The sequence below is a fragment of the Larus michahellis genome, chromosome 2 (assembly GCF_964199755.1).
Source record: "Larus michahellis chromosome 2, bLarMic1.1, whole genome shotgun sequence".
NCBI classification, from domain to species: Eukaryota; Metazoa; Chordata; class Aves; order Charadriiformes; family Laridae; genus Larus; species Larus michahellis.
The window spans coordinates 112,928,273-112,951,846 of NC_133897.1; the positions used below are offsets into that span (position 1 = coordinate 112,928,273).

The 23,574-nt window shown below is 39.6% G+C and overlaps 1 protein-coding gene across 11 annotated transcripts in view; it reads left to right on the forward strand.

The window, feature by feature from the left end:
* Positions 1–23,574, forward strand: part of PIEZO2 (piezo type mechanosensitive ion channel component 2) — a 321,861-nt gene that overhangs the window by 208,506 nt on the left and 89,781 nt on the right. For 7 of the 11 annotated variants that reach the window (XM_074576624.1, XM_074576616.1, XM_074576622.1 and 4 more), the window contains exons 8-13: positions 6,421–6,583; positions 12,675–12,806; positions 13,889–13,927; positions 15,955–16,093; positions 16,492–16,631; positions 18,701–18,937. In XM_074576624.1, coding sequence (XP_074432725.1) covers positions 6,421–6,583; positions 12,675–12,806; positions 13,889–13,927; positions 15,955–16,093; positions 16,492–16,631; positions 18,701–18,937 — 850 coding nt within the window. The remainder of the gene's footprint in view (positions 1–6,420; positions 6,584–12,674; positions 12,807–13,888; positions 13,928–15,954; positions 16,094–16,491; positions 16,632–18,700; positions 18,938–23,574) is intronic. The other 4 variants (XM_074576617.1, XM_074576620.1, XM_074576627.1 and 1 more) reach the window with 2 other exon arrangements.

Genomic DNA, 23,574 nt, shown 5'->3' on the forward strand with positions numbered 1-23,574 from the left:
AACATCTGTGATTTGATAATTTTCCACAAAACCCTGTGTGTCTTTGTGTTCTAAGTACATTATTAAAACCATAGTTTATTTTGAGTTCTCCGTTCCCAAAGTCCATCTTGATTTTGTATTATAGTACAATATAGATCTTATATTGCATTATACATAACTCGTGGTGCTGTATATATACTTGTAGTAGCAGCTATGAGTGAGAAAGTTAAAAAAAGGTTTGTTCTTCCTTACTGGCAGATCTCCGTACCTTTCTGTTGCCCGGTGTCAAAGCAACTGTGGAGGTGAGACTGTAACTTGCAAGTATTCTCAGTGTTGTAATTACCCATTAAAATCAGTGGTGTAGTGCTGCTAGAATATGAGCTCTGCAATTTCCAAATCAATGCCACCTAAACACCACTCAACCTCTAAAACTACTTTTAGTAACCTTAAAGAAATTGGTATGGTTGACTTGAAAAAGAGAGAAGCATTAAAACACACGTTACACTCGTGCCTAAAATCTCCATATTGTCCCTCCTGTTACGGATTTATTTTCTTTCTAGTTAAACCAAATAACACAATTCTTAATAAAGATGCATGTTGTTAATGCTTCCCTTGATAAAAGATAGCACAATCAATTTGGTCTGGGATTTCAAACATCCTGTCTTTACATCCTACGGAAACAGTAGCTTCTGGCTTCTAACAGATGATGTAGCATCGCATGGAATAGCTGTACAGATTTCCTTTCTTCCCTTTTCCATGCAGTTAGCTGGTTTCACTCTGTTTTTTGGACCTATCACCTTGAAAAAGAATGTGTAAGAATATAAGCCAGAAAATTGAGTGTATTAGGAGAACTCTTGCTTCCTTTCTTTCTTATCTCCAGTCTTTTACTATTTCTTAGGGTATCCAAAATTCTCTTTCTTTTCCTTATTTTTTATGACTGCAGAGTATTTAAAGCTATGTCATGGTATTAATATATGTGGTTATTTTACTGAGATAGTCTTATACCTCTGACTAGAATGATTCGTAATAAGTGCTGTTTAGGAAAATGTTTGACAAATCTGCATGCAGTTTTAAGCTTTTATATGTTTGCCAATGAAGCAAAACCAGACAATTTCAGTCACCATACATTGAAACCTGGCTAGAATATATGAGAATAAAAAGAAGCAGCATGCAAATTCACGAGCATTTGTAATCAGCCTAGTGAGGTTGAGCAAATTGAGACTGAGAATCCACTGCACTCTCAGACCCTTCAGAGGAAATGTAATCAATAGGACATGATAATAGACATTTTCCTGCCACTGTGAATCACTTCACGTCCTCTTTGATCGAAAGCATTGAATGAATTTTTTATGTGTGGTTTGCACGTTGTCAGGAGTTAGGTTGGCCTCATGAGAAAAGCTGTTGTATGTCTTTTGCTTCCACTTAGTGAGTCAGAAGTGAGTCTGTAAAACATTGTAAGCTATTACCTTGGAGACTTTCTGCAGAAAACGTGAATGCTTTTGTTATATTAGTGTATTCTGATGCATATTCATAAGTACTGTATGCAAGGCAATTGCTTCTGTCACTAAAGTGACACTATTTATATAATTTTTGTTCCCATTCCTTAAACAAATGAAAAAGCTCTCAAACTCAGTCAGAATTTCAGCACAGTCTCACCCCAAGTTCATTCAGACAAGTGAAAGTAAAAGAAAAACCCTAAGATACTAAGTTCCCTTCCATTCAAATTGGATTTTCTGGATCTCCAAATAGTTGTGATGGACATTGGTAGTCATAAATTGAGGATTTCTCTCTCTGCCTCCAAAGCCTGTCATATAGTGGGGCTCTTTTCTGCTCTCTCCACCTCCATTTCCACCTCTACCTCCATCTGCATCTCCACCTCTACCTCCATCTCCATCTCCTCCTCTTACCAGTCAGACATTTTCAGTTATCTCGGAGGAATTTAGTGCCATTTTTATCTTATGCTCCTCTGCTGATGCTTTTTGGAACTGGCCAGCATGCTCACTCAGGGAAAACAAAAGAGATGAAACAGTTCCTTAGGAAGACAAGGTAGCAGGTGTTACTTGGGAGGACAAAAAAATGAAGCTTAATTGTCCTTGAATTTTTTTTCCTTAGTTTTGTGCATTATCACATCAAGATTTTGCACTGAGTTTAGAAATTGCAGGTCTAATACTGTAGCAATAAAAAATCTTTCACCTATTTCCTGACCGATGTTAAACCGTCCAAAGAAGCCCAAATGTATTTGGATAAACATGTAAATGTAGGCTTCTACTCTGATGTCTTGAGTGGTGTCCAAGTGTGCCCCCCAGGCTGTAAAAAGAGGGGAAGGATGTGCAATGCAGTGGAGGTGGACTCTAGGTGCTTGTTCCGGATCGTTGGATGAGGTTGCTATAAATTGTGAAGCCTAGGGAAGATACAGGAAAATTACTCCTGCTTTATTGTGTAGTGAAAAGTAGTATGTGAAGTGGTACACAGAGTTGTAGGAAGATGCAACAACTGGAAATCTCATCGAGACAAAACTGTGATAGAAACTAAATGCAGTAGAAAATAATAAGGCAGTAGAAGATTTGCTATCATTTGAAATCAAGCTTGGATGGCTTTCTAAACTATAAACTGTAATGCAACCACAAGCTATTTGTTCAGTACAAGAATTATTGCATGTCCTACATTGTGTAGGAAGTCAGAATTATTACTTCCCTTCCTGGCCTTGGAAATTATGAGGCAAATCTGGTCTGAAATCAGCTCCTAAAACATCAGTACATGCAGGATCTGAACTGACATATTTTTACAACAAAAAACGTTCCAGATCATTTTTACTGGAGGCAAAGTTCGCAGACTTAAGAGATCTGTAATTACTGTGTTTGATAATTCTGTATATGAGACATACATTTATGTTTTAGATTTTTGTAACCATTTTTGTTCATATTTAATACCATGATTAATTACTAACACCAATTCTTATACTATAATTAACGTATAGTTATTGTGTATATTGTGTAATATAGTGCATGCTGGAGAAATTTTAGCAATGTGCATAATGCAGTAATAAAACGTGGTACTTCGGCAGCTCCTTAGGCCAAATATCTGTGGGTGCAAAAGGAATTTGTTTTTCTGTTTTCAATTAAAATAGAAATTGCTTTTCTGACTTTCAATGCTAGACTGATATAAAAAGTTTTGGGTTTTTTATGGTTGCAGCTTACAGCTTTGTCAGGGAGTAACAAAAGATGAAAGTGCATCTGCCAGGAGGATGATTCACAGATTTAGTAGGAAGCTTTGCTGGGAAAACAAGCTTATAGAGTAGGAACGGGACAAACAGATATCACCTTTATTTTAAGCAGTGTTTTTCACTCTGTTATTTCAGAGCATTCCTCAGTCAGACATTCAGGTTCTTTTTGGCCCTTTATGATTTCTAAAGTTTTCCAAATGATTTCTGCTATCCTTTTTTTTTTTTCAATAAAACGCATTTTTCAGAGTACTGATGAGAACTTCAAAAAACACAACTTTTGTTCCTTTGCATGAAGATTCCTGCAAACCTCCAGTTGTTTTTGACATTACATGCAGTCTTTTGAAAAGCAAAGTATTTCCATTAGTAAACGGTCACTCAATATTTGTTTTATTTGTCTTCTGTATCCAGACATGCATATACTTCTCTTGTTTGGCATCGGGTTTACTTTACTGATGTAAACATCAGTAAACAGAAAACATGTATCTTGTCTAAGACAAAGTCACACTAAGATCAGAGTTAGGCACAAATATATCTGATCATGATCAATACTGAATGTAAAGACATCTTTGTGGAATGAAGTATGCAGAACTGAGTAATAACCTAATATATGTTGCTTACTGTAAATGATTATACATTTTATGGCAGTCATTCCTGTGTACTTAAAAGCTTTGAATGCGAGAAGATGTCTCTGAAAAATGTTCTGCACCAGCAGTTCTCACTGCAGATAATGATGAAGCATAAATATTGAATGAATAGCAACTTGTAGCCTCATTGGAGGCCAGAACAGACAGAATGAGCATTCCCAAGACGTTGGTGTATTTTGAATTGGATAGACAGGGAATGTTGTGTTGAGTACCTTTGTGACTAACAAGTCTCAAAACCCAAGGAGAATTCAGAAATGAGGAGCAGTTCCTCTAGATTCGTGATTTATGAGAGAAAGTGAAATGGGTTAAATAAATACATGGCCGGGCAGGTGGCAACAAAGAGGGAAGAGACATTGTAATTTATGCATATTTGATGAATGCAGGACTAGAAGGGAGGAGAATGAAGTCTGATAGTATAATGTACAGATAATTTGAAGCAAGCAAATGAAACTAACAGAATGAGGATCTAACTGAAACAGAATAAAATTTCCTAACTGGTAGGATTATGTGAAATGTTTCTTCGGTGGAGATAAAACACAAGTTTTTGAGACTTTTCACTTATAGTATATAATGCTATGTACTGTAGGAGTGGAATATGTGATATGACGATCATGTCTGCTCAGCAGAAGGGTCCAAGACCTTCTTTCCCTCATTTCTGTGGGAAATATTCATCACTCACTGTCAATGGAAAGACTTCTTACTATTTTGCTCTGATTCTGATATGTTTGTGAAACAGAGATAGGGCTGGTTCGTACAGTGCTTACATATAAAAGCTTAAAATGAACCAAAGATGGAGGGATGTGTTGTGAAATACGGGTAGAAGATGAAACTAATAGGAACTCAACAACCCTGATCATTGACGAGCAAAAATTACAAGTCAGTTGGCAGAGAGTAAAGCAGACAAAACAAGATGTTTCCCAATGCTGATAGAAATATGAACAGAATACAATCCAGTGTGAATTTTAGTCAGATGGAGCCAAACCGTAGCACTAGCCCTGAAAGTGCTTGGATGCTACGGAAGTTTGAATCTGGGTCAACTCCAAACACAGCTCTGTCAGCTCCTTTAAGTTACACCAATTTATTTTGTACGCAGGATGGCTTTGTTTTTTTTTTTTCTTTTCCAACCTTGGATCCATGCAAAAGCTCTGAGAAGTCTTAAAGTTTATACCCTTTGGCTCATGTTGACAATGAGAAGTGAGTGCTGATAAATCCTTTAATAAAATGCTATAGAGCTCTAGTTCTGGCAGTTAATGGTATTATACCCATGCCACAACCCCCCAGTAAACGAACAGGTATAACCTCTCCTTTTTCATATTCTTTTCCCTCTATAGCACCCAAAGGGCAGACTTCAGGCAGTACCTCTCTGTTGAATATCATTCTTTGTATTCATTCACCCATTCATGTTGGGTCTTGCTAGGTAAAGGAAGAAGTAATCTTTTAGACATTTACTATTTATGATTAAGTCCTCCAGCAGAAAAAGCTTTTTTGAAATGTATTTGGTTTACTGTTTCAGAGTAACAATAGTTTGCGGATTTTTTTTCATCAACTCCTGAAACTTCTCATAGAATCAAATCTATTTCTTGTAAAAACTGAAAACTTCTACATCATGGAAGAAAAAGCTCTGTCAATAAAACAAAACTGTTTGTAATGAATATTGCCATATGCTACTGGTAACTCCATGCGCTATCTTCGGAACTCTGCAAATTATTTTACACTGAAAGAATCAGATTAAGTTTGACTTCTAACTAGTTTTGTTTCAGCATCTAATACATCTACAAAGCATCTAACGTCTTGTCTTAAATTTAAAATGTTGGGTGTTTTTTTATTCTTAAATGTTTTTTCCAGCATAGGTTTCTTAGTTGATAGAAATATTGTGGGATACCAGTTTTTCCAGAAATAGTCAAATATTTCATATCATTGACATTAATACTGCAACTGCATTAATACTAATTATGGAATTAATTTTTTTCTTTTTTTTTCTTAATGATTTGCCTTTCGGAACAGAACAATTGCCTTTCGGAATGTTTTTGATTCACAACAGCTAAGAATTCAATGGAGTATGTTTAGAAGTATGTGAATAATTAGATAGAAAATTATTAGTAGTATTAGGGTTTTTTTACAAAAAAAACCCACCAGTAAGCTGTTCAATGTGCTGAGGAGAGGTACTTCACAGCTCTGTCTTGGCAGAGTGAGTGGAACGGTGTTGTATGTCAGTTTACTAAATCTGAAATGTCATGTTGCTGTGAATTGCCAAATGGCTTTGCAGCCAGATTTTCTTTCCCCTTTTTTCTGTAGCTCTGGATCTACAGGGCGCAGGTCATTTAAAGTTTTCACATTGGATGTGGTAGATGTAATAATATTATACTCCCATTTTTTATGTTCAAAACCAAGTGCAAAATCCATTCTTTTTCACTAAATGTTGTGGAATGAAAATATTCACTGCATTTTAGATAAGATGGCAAATACTGAGCAGAGCAATCAGTATTATAGGTGAGCAAAAATTAATGAAAAAAATTTTTAAACATTGTAAGATTTGGTGTTTTTTCTCTAACTGTTGTTTTTTTATATCCACAGGTTGTTCGGTGTGACTTCTCTTACTCAGACAAACTGCTCAAGCACTTGGATGATCATCAAGAATCAAGAGTTACATTGGTATCACCATGCTAATCCAATCTTACTGCTGGTGATGTACTACACCCTTGCAACTCTTATCCGTCTTTGGCTACAAGAGCCCATTGTAAGGATAACTTCCTTCTCTTTTTTAGCACTAAGGACTGGGAGGCTGGCCAATACAGATACTTACTAACAGAGGTGCAAATATTTGAGAAAGTTAAGGGAAATAGACAGCAAGTTCAAGGCGGTACCTTGAATTTGGTCTTTTTGAAGAGTCTGATCTTGCAGAGTTACATGGATATTCTTCTTAAAGTCAGCAGGACTATTTGTGTAGGGACTACAATGGCAGAGCATTAACACTTACTCTGATTTGGAAAGCCAGTATTGATATGCAGTAGTGCAGGTGCTATCCAAAGGAAGGCAAACATCAGGGGCTTGTCTAGCAGCACTGAGATAGGATACAGGCTGGCACAGGATACTGCAAGACAAGACAGAGATTTGCTACTGATAGATAAATTTTTTCTTAAAACTTTTCCTCCTCCCGAATCCCTGAATTCCTCTACTCCCTGAATTCCTCCTGAATCTGTGTGCCTGAGTGAAAATCACAGCTTTCACTTAAAAGAAAGAGACAAACTGTAAATTTCTACTTCTTCCAGTTTCAGAGGAAGAAGGGAATATAAGAACGAAAATGTATCTTAAAAGCTTAGAAACTGGAAGGATAAAGAGGATGATCCTAAGCATTATTTGTTTTACTCTACTGATCATCTGAGGCTTGACATGAGTTTTAGAGTTCAGGTTTAGCAGTGCTGTAAACCACAATGAAAATACTCATGACTGAGCTGTGAATTAGTGGAGTTTGTAGTAGCAAGTAAAAATGTCAAAGGTTTTCTTATTTTAAGGATGTTTCTTCATATAACGGATGATGTAAAAGTTTAACGTTTAAAAAGGCAGACAAAATATATCACCTCTGAATTGACATGTCTGATATTTGCGGTTTACATATATTGGGCTTCATAATAAAAGGTGAAAGATTCCAGAACTGTCCGCTTGAGTTATTAAAAAATCATGTTTTAAGTTTCCAAAAATCTTAAGACTGGCTTTTCTGAATCACATTTAAAAGATCATGGTCCTGTGCCCTCTGGCATTGGGTTCTTTTAAGGTTTTTTTCCTATTGTTTTTTTTCTGCAGCTGCAACAGCTGGAAACTTGCTTCTTTTTTTTTTTTTTTTTTCCCCTTAAGTGAAAACTGAGATTTTCAAATAATAATATGATTTTAGCATTGGAGCTGTAACTAAAACTTCACATCTCACAAACTGCATAGTAAAATCATGAGAACTACTCACAGAGGAGTAACCACATGTGAAATGCAGTTAGTGGGAGCTGTGTGATCTCAGCATCTCTGGGAATTCATTTACAGCACCCGGGTTGTTTTCATCCAACTTTCACCATCTTAAAGTTTGGTCCTGGGTCTAAGTTAGTTACTGTGCTTTTTCAGTGGAGAGAAATGGGCCTGTCCATCTCAGGATAGAGTGAATCCTGCAAGTTCCTCCAGGGATTAGAGAGGAACTAGAGAGGACTTGTCTGCACTTCTTTCTTGTAGACTACTTTTGTTGTCTGAGATGGATATTCCCATAAGACACTAAAATCAGTCTCTGAGAACTGGAAACAAGTCAAATTAGAGATGCTTTCTAAGCAATTGAGCTAGAGCGAGTAAGTCTTAAAAGAGATTAATATAAGAAAAGTTGATGTCTCTCAAACCTCTGGCTACATGAGCGGCAATACAAAGTCTTGGCAGTCACATGGGAACTTCAGATGTCAGGGGAATGATGCTTCCCTCCGAAGAGAAACGGACACTTAAAAAAAGATAACATTGTAAAGAAAATTGTACCCATGCATTAATGCTGTTTTTTTGATGCATAGGATGTAGTGATGCAAGTATTTGTCATTAGAAAGAGATGCTGAGATTTTTACACAATTTTTCCTTATGGCCTTTTTTTGTCTATATGGATTTTTTTTTTTCCTTTAGTGGTGCCACAGATCAGGAATTATTCTTTCTCTTTTAGCTTTCTCCTTGTAGACTCTATTCTCAATTCTTTAAATCCAGAAATAATTGTATTCCAGGTTTAATTGAAATGGTTTTTGACTTGTAAATTTGTGTTGCATTTGATTCATTATGGAACTAAGTATATAACCTGCCTTTACAATCTCCAGATTTACAAGTTAGACTGTATTTAGGATCTCTTAGGATTTATTCTGTGAATGGCATTTTGGGGTCCTCATGCGGACAAAATTACTGCTGCACTGCAGCAGGAGTTGTCTCCGAGACAGATGCTCTTGAAGCTGTCTCTGAATACTGCAGCTGATGAACAATTTCACAAGAACAGTGCCCACTTCAAATCTTGGGTTTCAGGGTGAAGCTTTTTGTGTATGCGCCACAGCCTGTCAAAGTACAGCATGTATGAGATTTCAGTGTACGGTCTCTGTGTGGGATTCTGTATGGATCTTACTCATGCAAAACGCCCTTGGCAGTCAGTGGAAGTTTTGCTTTTCTTATGCTGGCTATTTTGGGTCCTGATTTGTTCTAACATTGAGTCGTGTGAAATTCTACCTCTGCAAATAAGAAGAGGCAATCTGCCTCTGGAGATTTCAGCTCATAGTTGTAACTGCTAGTACTGAATATATGAATAAGGCCCATTCATTCTGTCCTGTGAGTGGTAAGGAATAGTACAGAAGTCAAAAGAGTTACAGCAATTTAATGTAGAGTCCTCTTAAAGAATTTCTAGAATGGTTTGAATTAAGAGGCATTTGAGAGTTGCTCAGGTAGTGGAAGAACTGAAAGAATTAGACAAGTCAAAGGACTTTCACAGGTTGTAATCATAGTACTGTTTTCTAACTTCCCTTCCTTGTCTGAGAAAGAGAAAACAAGATTTCCCACCCTCCCCTATAGTCGTTTAGGCTAAAAATATGTTACTGAAATCATTGTCTACATCTTAGGTCTTTTGGTATTGTTTTGGTCAACCAGGTTCCAAACTAAATGCTGTTGATAAACAGTTTGTTATGGTTCACATTTATATTAAAGTTTCAGATGGCAGAGACAAGTATTTTAAGCACAGAATCAGTTTGTTTCATCTTACAGTTTTGCTAGGAATGCACTTTTACAATCAAATATAAATATACAATCATATGTGAAATGTGCTACCATTGCCTCTGAGAAGTAAAACTAAATTAATAAACACTGTTTATCTAAGTCAAGATTTAAAAAATAGAACCTTACTGTTAGGATTGGAATGGAGAGAGTTTCAGAACCAGCTAGGATGTTTGGATGTCCTGTTCCCATGGGTAGCTTTGCAGACCTCTTCCCAGCATCCTGATTTATTCTTATTCTATTTCATTGACTGATTTTGCATAAGCCATGAGAACACTTACCACCAGCTAGTTCCCAATAAAAGCCTAATTTGGGACCCTACCTTTGAAACACCTCAAGTTCAGACAAAAACTAGCTTTTGCACCATGAGGTATCTCTTTGTTGGCAGTAGAGTTTCAGTAAAACAGCAAGTACCAAGGCAGATGGATATTTCTGTTGTAAACCAAAAGTCAGCTTAGTAAGACTTCATTTGAAGTAGAAATTTAAGTATCTTGCTACAGTAGAAAGGACAAAATAGCCAAGATAAAAATCTTAAGTCCTTCCAAACAGACCATTCAGGTTGAAATAAAATATGACAATTAGTTGACTAGTTGTTTTGTAGTTAATAACAGGGTAAGTTTAGAACAAAGCTACTAAAGCTGGTGTGTAATCTGTATTTTGGCTGCAGCTCAGCAAAGTTCCTAAACCTCCACTTAAGTCCTACTGAAGTTATTAAGACCTTGCCACAGGTTCCATTTTCCACAAGCCCACTTATACTCTCTTGAATAGGGGTGGGTTTATGAAGCAAGACCTTACAGTTGTACGAATGAGGATTTGGCTCAATACTCTAAACAACTGATACTGGTGGAAGTTGTGATGAGAGGAAGTGGAGTTTTGGTGACTCTTTGAATTTGGTAATTCAAAGTTTGTTGAGCTTTTGGTAAGTTCAACAGCAATGTAGAACCCAACTCGAGCACTTTTCATTTCTTGTTAGAGTCACATGTGTGTGCAGCACTTTATTCACATAGGAAAACATCTTTTTTAAAGCAGTACTTCAAAGCATAGGTAAATGTACCTTTTAGTCCTCACCATTCCTACTAGTTTTGAGATAAACATCCAGGCATTAATGGATGGCAGAGTGGAATATCCACTGCTAGTGTTATTCCATAATATTCACTTTATGTTCTTGCATACCTTCCTCTGAAATTTTGAATACTTATTATTTCCATCACAGCCAAAAATCTAAAAATCACATGAAGTCTTGGGAGAAGAGGAGAAACCAGAAAACTAAGGAAGTAGAGAGGGCAAATAGTAATGAAAATAAAAAGCAGAGTCAAGGTCTAAGGTTCAAAATGAGAAACTGGGCAAAGACAGAGCAACTTCAGTAGTGGTAGCATCTCCCTGATGGTATCCCAGGGCTGGTGAGTCCTGTTGAGCAACACTGTGCTGGAGATGCTCACAGCTTTCACAGGCAGCCTGCTGGCTCCAGAGCACCCCCTTACTCCCTTTAGCACCACATGGTTGATCTTTCTCCTCTCACTGGTATGAACAGCATGGTTCTGCTGCTTTGTGACAGCTCAGCTGGGAAGTTCAAGATTGCAGGAAAAAGAGGGACAGTGCAGGAAGAGGAGCCCAAAGAGGAGCTGTAATCTAGCATGGTTTATGTACACCTACCCAGGTCTCCCACTTGTCACTGTGATATAACAACACCCATGTTCAGTCTGTTTGAGAGGCCCCATACCCCTGCTGGCCATGGAATTAAGACGGAGTTCAGACCTCTGCATTAGCAATCCTCTGCAGTTTAGTGGTAATAGTTCCTGTCACAGATGAAGAAATAGAGCATGTGGATCGTAGACAATCACAGAGTCACAGAACAGTCTGGGTTGAAAGGGACCTCTGGAGATCATCTGATCTAACTTCTTGTGAGAGCAGGGCCTCAGATTAGGGCCAAGTCTTGGATGTTTCCAGCAAAGGCAGCCAATGCCTGTGATTAATTGTTCTCATGGTGATTTTTTTTTTTTAATATCCAGAAGGCATTTCCCTGAAGCAAATTATCCTCTTAGTTTCTTGTCCTATAGCCGTGCCTTGCTGTCAGAAGAGTGCTACTGTCTTCTCTAAAGCTACAATTTAGATATTAGAAGGCTGAAAAAAACCCAATTCCTGCACCCTTCATCTTCTCCAACCCTCTAATTATCCTGACAATTTTCTGGTGGACCCTCTCCAGATTTTCTCTATCTCTTTTGAACTGGGGGATGTCAGAACTGCATTGCAGGTATGGCCTGACACAGGCCAGGTACAGTGGAATAATCACATCCCTTGATCTGCTGGCAGTACTCTTGCTGATGCAGCCCAGGAGATGTTTGCCTTAATTGCTGCCAGAGTTCACTGCTGGCTCGTGTTCAGCTTGCTGTGCACCAGGACCTTCTGGGCCTGTTCGACAGAGCTGCTCCCCACACAGTCTGTCCACAGCCTTTATTGTTATGTGGGTTTATTCCAGATGCAGCATGTTATATCAATCTTTGTAAACCTTGTGCATTTTTTAGTTGGCCCATCTCTAGCCTGTCTCTCTGTGGTGGCTCTTCCTTCTGGTCCATCTACCTCAACTCCTAGGTCAGTCTCATCCACAACCTTTGTGCGGGTGCGTTCCATCCAGATAGTTTTGATCTTTTCAGTTCTTCAGTTGTTTAATGGAGCAGATTTGGCTTTTCGCATAGACAGGCAAATGAAAAAAGTGAATTTGCTTTCAATACTTTGCCTTGAAAATTAAATATCTGTATACTAGCTTAAGGTATGACTAGCTTAAGGTATATAGTAAGGTAGGATGTGAAGGTCTATGTAATTCTGGTGTCTTGTAACTATCAGGAAAACATCTTGGCATTGACAGACCAGCAGTTATACAAAAGCTCTGTTGTCATTTCTGAAAATGTCATCTTAATAAGAGTTATCTATCATAGATCGAGAGTGTTAGACACTAAAAGGTGTTTCAAAGACATACTTTGGAGAGGGAGTATCAATTAGGGGAAAATTTAAATTCCTCTGGTAAGATTGTTATTGAGAGAGCTATAACTAGTCTTGTAATTTGTATTGTTTAGCAGATGCCTGATGAAGAGAAATCTGTTAGCAGGGAAGATGACAAAGAAATAGCCTGCAGCCCAATTCCAATGACAGCGGAGAGAAGACGTAGTTTGTGGTATGCAAGCCACTATACAACTGATGAGAGAAAAGTAAGGCTGGAGGGGGAAGGGTCTCTGCATTAAATGTATTTCAATCAGTTAATTTTATCACAGTTACTTTGAAATTAAGGGGAGCAGCATTATATAGGTTGCAAGTAAGAAGATCTTCACGTGCGATTATATAAATTAGATGTAATATCAAGGCTGTGTGGCAGATAGGAATATATTTTATAAAAATTAATAAAGAAGAGGAGCCAGTGTAAGGAAGTAAAAGAAGAGCATGCTCTGTGTTTTGAGCTTCCGCATTTAACAAGTTTTGGGCCATGCTTTTGGCATGAGGCCATTATCTTTGTGCAAAACAGCTAGAAAGTCTGTCAGGGAGCTAAATGATGATGTAAAGATCTGATCTGCCTTGTAACTACTAATTAGCACTGTCATTGGTAAGGGCGGACTGCCAGCTTATCTTCCTCCAAGCACACTGGTGCCCTTGTTGGATATTTGTAGCAGGGCAGGTAAGGCAGTTGGTGTAAAAGCTCCTGGAAAGGCCCAGCTTTCTACCACCTGTCCTCACCAGCTGCAGTGCAAAATTTCATTTGACAAGTTGCAGTCAAATTTGGGATATAGGAACACTCCGTTGAGCCACATACACTCAAGCCCCAAGAACTCCGCCATAATAATAGTAATGGTAAACAAGCTGGCAAATGAATGAAGTATCACATTTTATATTAGTATAAACTTTTCCTTGGAAGTATTTTTATAATTACAGTAATTCTAATGATCATTTAAAAACTTAGTTTTTAAGCATTAGATCATTAGAAAGACATTAGAAAGCAGTTAATCAGTATAATGCCATACTGATTAATTCTTTGACCTAGTATCTAAAATTTCAATGCAACATTCTCAGTTTTGGTTTAGAATTCACAGGAACATACAGTAAAGTTATGTCAATGCTATGGCACACTAAATACCATTTTATGAAGCGTAGTGTACAATTCTGCTGGCTTTTTAAGAATTCTTTCTGAATTTCTTAGTGCAAAAGTCAGCAAATATGCATGCACGTATTCAAAAAGTTAGACTTATTAATGCTTGAGCTGTGCTTTTTTAATAATTTGTCCTTGCATTGCTTTTTGCAGCTTCTGTCAATGACCCAAGATGAATACAAGCCATCGGATGTTAGTATACTACTAGTCTTTGTAATTTTGTAATTCTTCTTAATATGTGTAAATATGGATTACACTTTATACAGATAAAAGCTTAGATGACATTTTTAAAACTTCATTATTTTGCTTAGCCTGCCATTTACCCTATAGCCTTGATTATCCTAAATATAATTGTCATTTGCTTCCTTAATAATTGCACTGAGAAACCACTGATCAGCCCTAAAGTTGATAATTTGAAATTAAACTGCTTGTAGTAGTACCAACTGGCAAACGATCTTTGCTCTTTCATTGGGTTTAAATAAGATATCAAAATATGCTTTCTAATGCAATCCATCTTTAAACTTGGTTTAGCTTCTTTGCTGTATTTTTTTCTTTCGTTTGTGTTGAAATGCTGAGGCCCTTAAAGCATGACTGACAACACATACGAGTTCAATTTACAGATTACAGAAAATCCAAGTCTTTGTTTGAACAGACAGCAAATGATCCGTTTATCTTGACTGCTATAGACCCTAGCAGACTCTGAAAGCAGAAACATCCCCTCTGCTCAGCATACACAGAAGGATGGAGATGCAAATGAACCTTGGGAGCAGCTGTAACCAAATCTAAATGTGCTCCACAGCCTGTGCTGCTGAATATAATTGAACGTAACCCAGACACGATTCTGAAACAGCCCACATGTGCCTGTGAATAGTTTCAACAGGCAAAATACGCTCCTATCTCACAGCCTAAGCAGGTGTCTTCAGCATTTACTGCTGAAGTAATGCTCAGTCTTCAGCATTTGCTACCATCACCCATTGCATGTGAATTTCTGCCAATACAAGAGTTATTTATGATTATGGTTATGATTATCCAAACAAGCACAAGGGATAAAATTTAATTCACAAAAATAAAACAATGAAACAGGAACTGGAACAGGCTGCCCAGGAGCACTGGAACAGGCTGCCCAGGGAGGTTGTGGAGTCCCCTTCTCTGAAGATTTTCAAGACCCGCCTGGATGCAGCCCTGAGGGATGTGCTTTAGGCAGTCCTGCTCTAGCAGGGGAGTTGGACTAGATGATCTCTAGAGGTCCCTTCCAACTCTGAAGATTCTGTGATTCCGTGAAACAGTGTTGAATTAGTGCTACCAAGTGGCGTAAATGTGGCATCAGTAACAAAAATTACCACAACTGGTTTTATTAATGGCAGCAATATAGATCTCACCAGTAATAACTTAAAATTGAAAGCAATTTGTAACCATTATTTTCATAACTACTGGAAATAATGAGATGTGAACTGAATTCTGAAAATCTCAATATCTTAGTTTGCCTAAAAAGGCGGATGAATTTTTGGTTAAAACTTTAACTTAAACGCAGGAGATATAATGGTACTTTCCTATCTTGGCTGTAAAAAGCCAATTTAACCTGGGAAAGGCAGGATGGCTGAAGATGGGCTCACTGAGTTACTGTCTGTGCGCTGAGCCATGTGGTCTACCTTAGCCTTCCCCAGCTGTGGATGTGTTAACTGAGTCCACCTTTCCACTGCTTTTTCTTTCCATTTAATTTCATAGGTAGGACAGACCAAGAGCATGCAAATAGTCATTTACTGTGGCTCAGCTGACTGTAGTAACTTAATTCCTTTTGCTTGTGTAGCCACACTTTTATTCCTTTTCAGACTGCTTGTGTGTAAATTGAAGTGTTACCTAATGCAACGTGACATTCTGGGAATTTGAAAAAAACCTTGAAAACTTTTAAAGAAAATATTTATAGAAGTTCAGAGATGCAGCAGCATTTTACTGTTTGCTAAAGAACTTCTTCACTGAAACCAATTTGTAATCCTATTGATATTGCATAAAAAGCTAACAACGATTAATTTTGGAAGCTGTTATGTGCTACTTTTGTATGCAACATGACTATAACATGTCAATTTCTTTGGAAGGAAGAACTGCCATTACTCATTAAGCTCCTTTAACTGCCAATCCAACAGTAGGGAAGCGGAGAGGTAGGAGTCACATTCTCCAAAGAGCCACCCGAAATGCAGTCCCTCTCTCCGTTCTCCTGGCAGGTGCTGCTGGTAACAGTGAACGGGAACCCTGCTGACTATCACACCATCCACCCCACACTGCCGTTAGAAAATGGTCCAGCCAAAGCAGATATGTACTCAACGCCACAGTACAAATGGGAGCCTTCGGATGACATGTCAGGTAGTGAATTGTCTGGAAATTACCCTTACTTCCATATTTTTTCTTATTTTGTGTCTCCGTTCACTGCTGCCAGCATTTATTTTCATTTTGGTAAGCTCTTTGGCCTCTTGAAGTTAAATAGCTGCTGTTGCTTTACAATGATGGCTGACTGCACAGCAACCTTGTAAACTGGGCTGTAGGCATATCCAAAATACTTTGCCTACCAACACGGTGATGGTGCGTTTTGCGTTGCTTTACTATGTTCAAATGTAATTTTTCTTTGGCGCCCATCTTGAGCTTGCTGATTGCAGTAGAAGTAGCCATCAGAGTGATTAGAAGTGAAATCGTTCCAGGAGAGAGTGTGTATACTACTTTTAGACCAGCATGAATTGCAAATAAGAATTTCTTTTTCTACTTAGAAAAGGAAGAGGAGGAGGAGGAGGAAGAGGAAGAGGAAGTTACTCAGGAGGAAAAAGAAAATGTTAAATTACATGCCCTGGTCTCTGTGTTCCAATTTATCATGAAACAAAGTTACATTTGTGCTCTGATAGCTATGATGGTAAGTACTGGCAGCAAAAAAGTAATGCTGGTAATTTTACAAATAAACGTGTCTTCTCAGTGTTTTCCTGAAAGTAGTCTCATTGGTTGGTTTTCAGTAAGTGTTTGCATCAGAGTTAGAAAATATCAATATGGTGTCCGCATCATTTTAGGTCTGTTTTGTGTTACTGATGCAGAATTCCCAGGCCTGTTATAGACCTATAAATAGGGCAACACGTGGGGTTCTGGGTAAAGTATCACATTTCCAGCACTGGGAGCCCTGGGTTTTGTTTCTGTTGAATGTCAGAAAACCACTGGGACTCAGTTTTCTATTGATTACAAAGCTTCTGCGTAGGCAGGCTTGTCATGCTTTTGCTCCACTCAGAAATTTGCCTACAAAATTAAAGCATTTCATAGTGATATAGTAAATATAAAAAATATAGTTCCTGTTTCATGTTGAAGCATGCATCCAGTTATTCTCTGAGAAGAAAAGATCTGTAAAGCCTGATTTCCAATATTGACGGAGAAAGGTCTCAAGGAAAATACAACTTCATGTGAAGCAAGATTTTGCTATTGTTTCACTTACGACCCTTATTTCTCTTTCTCCTGTTGTTGCTTGCTTTTAAGCCCACTTGATGCAAATACCTTGAGCTGCACTGTAGCAAGTTTTCAGCATAATTATTAGATCTTGCTCCATATTCCCAATGCAAACTTTGGTTTTACTGTTTTGGAAAGGTTTCAACTGTGATGAAATTAGCCGTAAAGCTTCTTGGCCCAATTTTGTATTAAAAAAGGTAAAACAAATTAGCTTGGCTGCTTCTTGTTTGCATAAAGTTTCAAACTTTATTTGCTGTCCTTTAACAGGAAAAGTTACTCAACTAAATAAAGCAGACTCCTTGTGCAGAATCTGGATCTGGCTTGATGCATTCTGAGACATTAGCAAGTAGTTGTTTTCATATTGACATAATGCCTCTTTTTCCTATTTTTTAAACTCAAATGCTTCATATGATCGCATTTCCTTTTTAATTCATTTCTAGGGCCATATCTCTCAATATCAAAGGAGAAGATATATTTGAAGAGCTTTCTTGTAGTTTAATATTGAGACACTAGTAGCGTTTTTCTTAGTGATATATCCCTATTTTATATAACCCAAATTCATTTGTGAATTTATTTATGGTGTGATGTGATGCAAGTTCCACTTACCCCATAGCCAAAGACAGCTCAGTGTAAGTTATTTTCCTATATGGGGCCAGAGAAGGATCATGTTAGTGTTTTTCACATACCCTTAAAAGAAGTAATTTCCAAGGGGGCTGAGTTAAACTGATTGAAATAGTCTTAATGTTTCATACTTTTCTATTTAAACTGAAAAGGAATCTAAAATGTTTTATTGACGGTTATACCGGCATATAGCTGAATTGAATCCTAAATCGATGACACAATATTAATAAAGTACACTTAAAACCCCAATCCTTTTCCCTGAGTGTTTAATAGAGCAGTTTTCAGTAACCGATTTCTGCAAGCTGTAGAAAACCTTTGGTAATTGTGAGTATTTCAGGTGATGTAACATGGTTAGTGTAGGCTAAATGTTCCTCAGGTTAGGTGTGTGCATACCGTAGCTTTCCATTTTAAATTGATTCCACAAAAGCTAAACCAGTATGGAGTTAGCGTAGTTTTGTAAGTCCGTCTAAGACCTTGAATGTAGTAGCTATTAAATGTGTTCTGCTATTCCTACTCTGAATTCTTTGCTGCATTCTTTGCAAGAAGATCTTGTACGTGCAAAAGTTACTCTGTATTTAGTTTGGGGTAATGAGAAGCAATGAGTCTGCTTACAAACCCCACCAAGGTGCAATTAATGCACAAAGCAGGGTTCACACTTAGCTGTGGGCTTCTTAAGAATCCACGTTCTATACATTCTCCAAGGGGCCTATTGTAGCTGGCCCAGTAGCCAATTAATATGGGACAGAGTCTCATCATAATGAAAATGTGTGCTAAGTAGGGAAGCATAAGGTAAGTGTGACTGGCATTATGCATCAATGTTGTCCCTGAATGTATCTGTGAACCTTTTTTTCCTCTCTTTCCTTTTTCCACAAGGCATGGAGTATCACATATCACAGCTGGTTGACTTTTGTGTTACTGATCTGGTCTTGCACATTGTGGATGATTCGGGACCGAAGGAAATACGCCATGATCAGTTCACCATTCATGGTTTTCTATGGAAATTTACTGCTAACGTTACAGTATATATGGAGTATTGAGCTCAAGAATGATGAGCTTCCTCAAGTGTCCGGTTTTTTAGAAAGAAAGGAACCTGGAGAGTTGGCATCAAAGGTAGGTGTTACAAACAGCTGAGATTTATTTATGAAACCACAAAATATATTGTGATAAAAAATTCGAATCTCTTTCGCATTTTCTGTCTTTTCTGGCATTTCTTTAAGAGTGAATCCTCAATACTGAGTATAACCATGTTCAGTAGCAGTTCTATAATAAAGCATAACTCGTTAAAAAATAGCGTTCAGAAAATGGCTTCTTGCTTGTTAGGCTAATACCAAAACAAATGTTTCAGACATCTTTGTGCATTTTCATGATAATTCTGTAGAAAATTCTTAGGAGGTGGAAATTGCTCGCTTGTTTGGTCTTACAAACTGGATGCAAAACTAGATGTGATTTGATTTGTTAGATTAATACTCATGGGATGTCAGGGCTGTCTCTGAATATGATGGCAACTGGAACTGTGGTGTCATTGCAATTACCAGTACTACTCACCCCCTTATGATTTGGCACTAGCAGCAGTACAGGGCTGTGACTGAGCTTTAATTCTTTACCCTTATACCTGAAGCATCATGACTTGGGATCCATTTCAGGTCAGAAACAAGAGAGTTTGTTGACCTCAGTGCATGATAGATTTTTTTTCTTTGATGTCTTGAAAGCACTACAAAATGCATTTTGTTTGGCAGGTTTGCTTCTGGGGGAGTGCATGAGCATAAATAGGAAGTTGCTTCCTAGAGCACCCAAGAGGGGCGTCTCAGAGAGTGCATCTAATTGGCACTGCTCCCCTTGCGCTAAGTGAATCACTTGCCTTGTGACTCCTAATTACCATTTAAGGTGATTCTGTGAGTGATTTTCCTTGTTGGCAGTGCCCTGTGGACAACCATTTCTGGGTCTTTAATGTATTTGAAAATTAGTGAGTGCTGTATTGTTTCTCTCATAAAGGTAGGGCTAATTTAGTAAGAGAGCTAAAGCTCAAGGGGTTCAGCAAGAGAAGTTCTACAGTTTTTCTCAACAACTTTGTAAATCTCTAAGGAGTTTTAACTGTCTTAATACATCAGCACCGTTTACATTGTTTCTTATTAGCTATATCATCAAATGTCTTATCTGAAAACTCGCTGGTGTCAAGAAAGGAAACTTGTGTATATATGATTATTTGTCCACACCCATAAAACTAATAGAAGATGCCTAGTGGGGTTTGTTAGGCTGAATATACTGCACTTTGTAAATTTCACAGAATCACAGATTGGTTGAAGCTGAAAGAACCCTCTGGAGGTCATCTAGTCCAACTCCCCTACTTAAGTAGGGACATCTAGAGCTGATTGCCCAGGACCATGCACGGATGGCTTTTGAATATCCACAAGAATGGAGACTCTGCAACCTCCCTGGGCAACCTGTGCCAGTGCTCAGTCACCCTCACAGGAAAAAAAGGTTTCCTGTTGTTCAGAGGGAATCTTCTGTGTTTCAGTTTGTGCACATTGCCTCTTGTCCTATCACTGGGCACTACTGAAAAGAGCCTGTTTCCATTCTCTTTCCACCCTCCCTTCAGGTATTTATAGACATTGGATAAGATTCCCCCTGAGCTTTCTCTTCTTCAGGCTGAACAGTCCCAGCTCTCTCAGCCTTTCCTCATAGGAGCAGTGCTGCAGTCCCTTCATCCTCATGGCCATTCAACTGGACTCTCTCCCATATGTCCATGTCTCTCTTTACTGGGGCGCCAGAACGGGACACAGCACTCCAGCTGTGGCCTCACCAGTGCTGAGTAGAGGGGAAGGATCACCTCCCTTGACCTGCTGGCAACACTCCTCCTAATGCGTCCCAAGATACCATTTGCCTTCTTTTCTATAAGGGCACATTGCTGGCTTATGTTCAACTTGGTGTCCACCAGGACCTCTAGGCCTTTTCTGCCAAACTACTCTCCAGTTGATCAGTCCCCAGCATATAATAGTGCATGAACTGATTGTTCCTCTGTGGGTGCAGGACTGGGCACTTACCCTTGTTGAGCTCCATGATGTTCCTGTCCGCCCTTTTCTCCAGCCTGTCGAGGTCCCTCTGGATGGCAGCACAACCCTCCAGTGTATCAGCCACTCCTCCCTGTTTTTTATCATCAGCAAACTTGGTGAGGGTGCGCTCTGTCCCATCATCCAGATCATTAATGAAGATGTTGAACAGGACTGGATCCAGTATTGACCCCTGGAGTACATCGCTAATCACAGACCTCCAACTAAATCTTATGCCACTGATCACCACACCCTGAGATCAGCTGTTCAGCCAGCTGTCAGTACACCTCACTGTCTGCTCATCCAGCCCATACTTCATCAGCTTGTGTATGAGGATCTTATGGGAGACAGTGTCGAAACCCTTCCTGAAGTCTAGGTAAACAATAACCACTGCTCTCCTTTCGTCTACAAAGCCAGTCATTTCATTGCAGAAGTTTATCAAGTTGGTCAAGCATGACTTCCCCTTGGTGAATCCACGCTGACTGTTCCTCATAATTTTCTTGTCCTTCATGTGCCTGGAAATGGTTTCCAGGATTAGCTGCTCCATCACCATAGAATCTTCGAATTGTAGAATGGTTTAGGTCAGAAAGGACCTTTAAAGATCGTCTAGGCCAACCATCCTGAGGCAGGCAGGACCATCTTTCACTAAATGATCTTGCTCAAAGCCCCATCCAACCTGACCTTGAACACTTCCAGGCATGGGACATCCACAACTTCTCTGGGCAACCTCTTCCAACGTCCCACCGCCCTCACCTTCCCAGGGATCAAGTGTCCTGTAGTTCACAGAATCACACAATGGTTTGGGTTGGAAGGGACCTTAAAGATCATCTAGTTCCAACCCCCCTGCTATGGGCAGGGACACCTCCCACCAGACCAGGCTGCTCAAAGCCCCATCCAGCCTGGCCTTGAACACTTCCAGGGATGGGGCATCCACAACTACCCTGGGCAACCTGTTCCAGTGCCTCACCACCCTTACAGTAAAGAATTGCTTCCTGATATCCAATCTAAATGTACCCTCCTTCGGTTTGAAGCCAGTACCCTGTGTCCTATCATAACACTCCCTGACAAAGAGTCCCTCCCCATCCTTCCTGTAGGCCCCTTTTAGGTACTGGAAGGCCGCTATAAGGTCTCCTTGGAGCCTTCTCTTCTCCAGGCTGAACAACCCCAACTCTCTCAGCCTGTCCTCATAGCATAGGTGCTCCAGCCCTCTGATCATCTTTGTGGACCTCCGCTGGACCTGTTCCAAAAGGTTCATGTCCTTCTTGTGTTGAGGACTCCAGAGCTGAACACAGTACTCCAGGTGGGGTCACCAGAGCAGAGTAGAGGGGCAGAATCACCTCCCTCGACCTGCTGGCCACACTTCTTTTGATGCAGCCCAGGATGTGGTTGGCTTTCTGGGCTGCAAGTATGCATTGCCTGCTCATGTTGAGCTTCTCATCCACCAGCACCCCCAAGTCCTTCTCCTCAGGGCTGCTCTCAAGCCATTCTCCGCCCAACCTGTATTTGTGCCTGGGATTGCCATGACCCAGGTGCAGGACCTTGCACTTGGCCTGGTCGAGCTTCATGAGGTTCGCACAGGCCCACTTCTCAAGCTTGTCAAGGTCCCTCTGGATGGCATCCCTTCCCTCCAGCATGTCGACTGTGCCACACAGCTTGGTGTCGTCAGCAAAATTCCTGAGGGTGCACTCATCCCACTGTCCATGTCACTGACAAAGATGTTAAACAGCACTGGTCCCAGTACTGACCCCTGAGGAATGCCGCTCGTCACTGGTTTCCACGTGGACATTGAGCCATTGACTGCAACCCTTTGAGTGCGGCCATCTAGCCAGTTCCTTATCCACCAAGTGGTCCATCCATCAAATCCATGCTTTTCCAATTTAGAGACCAGAATGTCATGTGGGACAGTGTCAAACGCTTTGCATAAGTCCAGGTAGATGATGTCAGTTGCTCTCCCCTTATCTACCATTGCTGGTTCCCTGGCTTCTTCTTCTTCTTGCCATTCTTGAATATAGGAGTGACATTTTCTTTCCTCCAGTCTTCCAGCGCTTCTTGTGGTCACCATAATCAATCAAAGATTATTGAGAGTAGCCTCTACAATGACACCAGCCAGCTCCCTCAGCACTCATGAGTATATCCCATCAGGACTCATGGGCTTATGTGTGCTCAGTTTGCTTAAGTATTCCCTGACCTGATCCTCTTCCACCAAGGATGCATCTTCCTTGCTTCAGACCTTTCCACATTGTCTGGGACCTGTGATTCCTGAAGGCCAGTCTTGCTAGCAAGGACTGAGGCAAAGAAGGCATTTGGGACTTCAGCCTTTTGCATGTCCTGTGTCACCAGGGCTCTTGCCCCTCTCAGCAGTAGGCCCACATTTTCCCTAGCCTTCCTTTTTTTGCTTATGTACTTGCAGAATCTCTTCTTGCTGCTCTTGACATGCCTCACCAGACTCAACATCAGGCCTTGACTTTTCTCACCGTGTCTCTGCATGCTCAGCCAGTGTCTCTATAGTCCTCTCAGGTTACCTGGCTCATCATCCATGCCCAGGCAGAGCTGATGCATTCCAGCTGCGGTCTCACAGAAATCACAACTCCACCTCCACATCTTCCTGGCCTGTGCTTCCTAAAGAACCTGCATCTCTCCATTGCAGCTATGCAAGCCATCACACCCTCTCTCTGTGATCCCAACAAGATTACAGCCCTG